Here is a 4,609-nt window from a genome sequence, read left to right on the forward strand (position 1 = left end):
GCTTGCGGGAACTCAAACCTCGTTGTTCAGGTTGGTCGTGCCCACGGCAAAGTCAATAACCATTGGATAATGGTTTAGCGATGTATCTATACCATAGAAAGACTGACTTGTAGCCTCACCTGCTCCACATGCAGAAGATGAATGGAGCTGGTTGGCGAGAACTAAGGAGAGAAAGACAGACAGACTGGATTTGTAATAGCACACTGCTTGCTATTTTTGAAATCCACAATTGTGTTACTAATTTGTTAAAGCATCTTAATAAAATTTTAAACATACATAAATAAAGTATGTACATGTGAACTTTTTAAAGTTTTTTTGAATCTTCAAATTTTAAATTTAAAAAAAGGCGCCATGGAGCTCGAGCTCCAAACCCCCTCACTCACAAACTTCGCCCTATTCTATAACATTCTGCAATTCCGTAAGTTTGTTAGAGAACACACCCATGTAAACAAGCGTATCATGTTTTTTTTTTTGCGGGGTAACAAGCATATCATGTTCGTTACTTCGCAAACCAGGCAGAATCATTGGGGCCATATATGATTTTCTTAGCACTTTCAATCTTGTATGAACTTAGTGTACACTTTATATTATGTACACAATCTCATGATCACTGCCCATCATTGCAACTACAATCACATAATTGATGGACTCGGTACAGCACTAAAACCGCGTGCAAAGCAGCTGACAGCTCAAATTAATTTTCAGAAAAGCAAACTTGCAGGACTGATTCATGGTACAGTGGTACGCATGTGTAACCTCTTTGCTCATTTCTTAATTCGCCAGTTTTACTTTTTCTATACCAGAAGCATCTGATCACATCCAGTTGCCACTGCAAAGCAGTTGACAGCTCAAATTAATTTCAATGAAAGCGAACTTGTTGGACCAGTTCTTGGTACAATGGTACGCATGTGTAACCTCTTTGCTCATTTCTTAATTCACCGGTTTATCCTTTGTTTATGCCAGAACCATCTGCTCACATCCACTTGCCATTGCCAGTTATCCTGCCCTGCTTACAAGATATATAGAGCTCGATCACATGCAGTGTTCAAAGACACCGATGCTCTAGACAGAGGAAGAGAGAGGAGAGATGGGCAGCCATTACAGGTTCAGACTGTCCCATCTCATGCCAAACTCTTGGTTCTACAAGCTGAGGGACATGAAGAGACCCAGACCACCAAGCCAACCAAGAAGCTGTGCAGCTACAAGAACGCCAAGGAGATCATCATCAAGCCACTACTGCCATGGAACCAGCACCCCGAAACCTCTTCCATTACCAGCACGCCAATCCTACTCCTCCTACCTACAAGCAAAGAAAATGCCACCGGAGAAGCTGCGCCTCTCTCCTCTCTGCCTCAGCCCAAGGGCAACAAGCATCCGATTCCCCAACGATCGTCATCAGTCACCATCATCGAGAAGTGCCGCCGCCGTCTTCGACGATTTTCAAGGCTTGCAACTACGTCCAATTCGCACAAGGCCAGCGCCAATCGCATCGAGAAGTGCGCACCACAGCACGACCGCGAGCAGTACGTGCCCGAGCTCGCCGAGGCTCAGGAGCAGAAGGCTTCGTCTATCCAGCAGTGGTTTTGGCAGAGTTAGCGCCAGGTGCACTGCTCGCCGGAGAAGCGCGAGGAGGAGCATCGCCGTCGTGGTGGCGTCGACGGACCCGCACAAGGACTTCAGGGAGAGCATGGTGGAGATGATTGTCGGGACCGACATGCGTGGAGCAGAGGCTCTGAGGGACCTCCTTGATTGCTATCTGTCATTGAACTCGAGGGAGTACCATGGAGTAATCACGGAGGTGTTCAGGGGAATCTGGCTCCAGATTATCCGTGACGGTGTTGAGATATGAGGAACAATTCCGAGCTGTAAATCATGTGTTGTTGGGATGTATAGATCTGTGAATAATGTGTATGTGCCGCTTGAGTTGTCTGTGTGTGATATACTGATAGTCCTACTTGCTACTGTATTTGTCATTGTGTTATTTTGTACTAGTGGTGATAAATCGATATGTGTAACAGTGTAAGGGGCTTTCTGAAAATATATATTCAACTTTTGCTGTCTGATAACTATCCCGAACACCTGGTTTGTAGGAGTTTTGTAGTAATTCTATATTGATATGATTTCTAAAGGAAAATTTCCTCAAGAGCCATTTGGTTTGTAGGAATAGATTTTGTTCCTATGTAAGATCGATTCCCATCCTTCACATTTCAATGAAAAAAACATTAGCTTAGACCTAATGAAAAAAGTTCTTATCCTATGAACCATCAAATGACATCTCTTTTCCATAGGAACTGAGATACATGTCTCATTCTCTTTGACTTTTCTATTCCCATGATTTTCCAATCCCATGGACCAAAGGAGGCCTAGTATCTTCGGCAATCCTGGCAGATTTTTCTGGCAATCCCATGGGTCCAGCTCTAAGCCGGAAAGCTTCAAGGAGATTCTTCGCAAAATCAAGAAAAAGATATTGAACATCAAGACTCGTCATAAGATCGTCAAGGATGTCAAGGACATCAAGAGCAAATTAAAGAGGCTAGCACCAAGTCTCATCACACATTGAACTTTGGCACTGGAACCCCCTCCCTCACGTCGCCTCCTATGAGGCGACCCGAGGGCCAACCCTAGGCCGCCGCCGCGTTCCTCCCCTCCCGCTCCTCTCCAATCCGGGGGAAACCCTTGCCGCCTCCGTGGCTACTCCAAAGGCAACGTCTTCCGGCGGCGTTCTCCTTCCTTGAGCTATGCCATAATTTCTGGTGAGGTGGGGGAGATAAAATGTGAACACATGGGGGTAAAAGGCTAAATTTTCATCAATCTTTTCATTCTATTTTTTTCTTCATAGATCTGTCCAAGGCTGGGGGACAATGCCCCCCCCCTCCCATTGAAATCTCCCTTAACCTTTGATCCGCGACTTTGCACAATATATAAAGATGCATCAGATCTTGTCGGAATCAATCCACCGAGAAATGAGCTTGTGAGGTTGTTGATTGATAAGGGAGGTGAATCGACAAATCAGGTCAAAGTTGTCTCTACTGTTGAAACTGGTGGGTTAGGTAAGACAACCCTTGCTAGACAGGTGTATAACAAACTTGGAGCAAACTTTTACTACCAAGGTTTTGTGTCGATCTCACAAAGCCCTAACATGACAAGGATCTTGAGTTCTATATTATCCCAATTGTGCAACCGAGATCAGGATCATGCTAGAGCAGCTGAGCAGGGAATCTGAAACTCCTCATTCACCAAATTAGAAAATTTCTCAAAACATAAAGGTATGTAATTACTGCAGCTCGTGCTTGCATAAAATTTATGAGAAAAAACATTACGCAACTCTTGGTTAGAAATTTGTTGGTTGGGGCATAGTATCTCTCTCTCTATATACACACACACACACACACACACACACACACACACACACACACACACACACACACAGTCACACACACACATTGCCAAGATATTTGATGATCAATATTGATCCAATTTATCGAATACCACCAAGTTTAATTCTCTATATCTTAATAAAATTGATTTTGTACATTACATCATGTGTATCTCTGTTGATTGTTGTTACTTAATCTGAGATTTTCTTCCAAACTTTATGATATTTTGCATTTTTATTCATATTCAATGTTTAAATGGTGTTTCCACGCATGTCATTTCCTTTACCATGTGCTTGAGGTGTGTGATGTTGTCATACTAATTTGGTATATGAGTAAAAAAGCTTCAAGGATTTTTTAGCAAAAGCATGAAAAACATAGCAGAGATCAAGAGTAATCTTCTGGGGAAGGGTGACACCTCGAGACCGACGCTCCAGATGCCTTCCATTTATTTTCGTTGTTGTCGTGTGTTTGGTTTGTTTGTTGCATTCATCATCGCATCGTTTGCGTTGCAACGGCACTGCGTGTCATCATTGTTTTCAAAACTTGCATCTGTTCGTAGTTACCGGTTCTCCCCGTCCCTTTCGTTGACCTTTCGGAGACTAGACACACTCACACGTGCCCGCGACATCTCCGGAATATCATTTTCTAAGTGGGAAAATGTTCTTGGAATGGAGCGAAAGTTGGTGTGCGGTCTCGTATTGTAGGTAGACCGCCTACCAAATTTCGTCGCATTTGGATGTTGTTTGATAGCCCAATCATTATACCTATAGCAGCACTATAGCCGAAAAAAGGTCGGACAATTTTGATATTCAAAAACTATTGTCGGGCCTCTCTCTTCTCCCCTGCAGCCCTTGGCCTCTCTAGTATAGCCCTCAACCAGCCAACTAGACCCACCTAACCCCCCTCTTGATCGGAACCGTCGGATCGCGATCAGAGGGTCCTAAAACCCCCAACCCTAGCCCATGTCTATTAGATAGACAACCTCACCTGGCTATTTTGGAAACCTAATCTACCCCTAGCCTCCACCCACCTCCCAGCCGCCTCCCTCCATCGCCGCGCTGCATCCACGTCTCCGACTCGGCCTCGCTGGTCAGCCTCGCCGTCACTCACATCTAGCCGATGAGCCCCGCAAGCCCCTGCCCGAGCACCGACAGCGAGCTCATCCCGCAACCTCGCCGACCCACCGGAGCTCGCCGCCGCCATGCCGGTCACCCGCCTCACCTCCAGCCAGA

The 4,609-nt window shown here is 45.2% G+C and overlaps 1 protein-coding gene across 1 annotated transcript; it reads left to right on the forward strand.

The window, feature by feature from the left end:
* Window positions 1–978: 978 nt before the first annotated feature.
* Window positions 979–1,973, forward strand: LOC119368089 (transcription repressor OFP1-like). Its single transcript, XM_037633439.1, has one exon. The coding sequence runs from the start codon at window positions 1,088–1,090 to the stop codon at window positions 1,847–1,849; it is 762 nt and encodes a 253-aa protein (XP_037489336.1). The 5' UTR covers window positions 979–1,087; the 3' UTR covers window positions 1,850–1,973.
* Window positions 1,974–4,609: the final 2,636 nt, after the last annotated feature.

Source organism: Triticum dicoccoides, chromosome 2B (assembly GCF_002162155.2).
Source record: "Triticum dicoccoides isolate Atlit2015 ecotype Zavitan chromosome 2B, WEW_v2.0, whole genome shotgun sequence".
Taxonomy (NCBI): Eukaryota; Viridiplantae; Streptophyta; class Magnoliopsida; order Poales; family Poaceae; genus Triticum; species Triticum dicoccoides.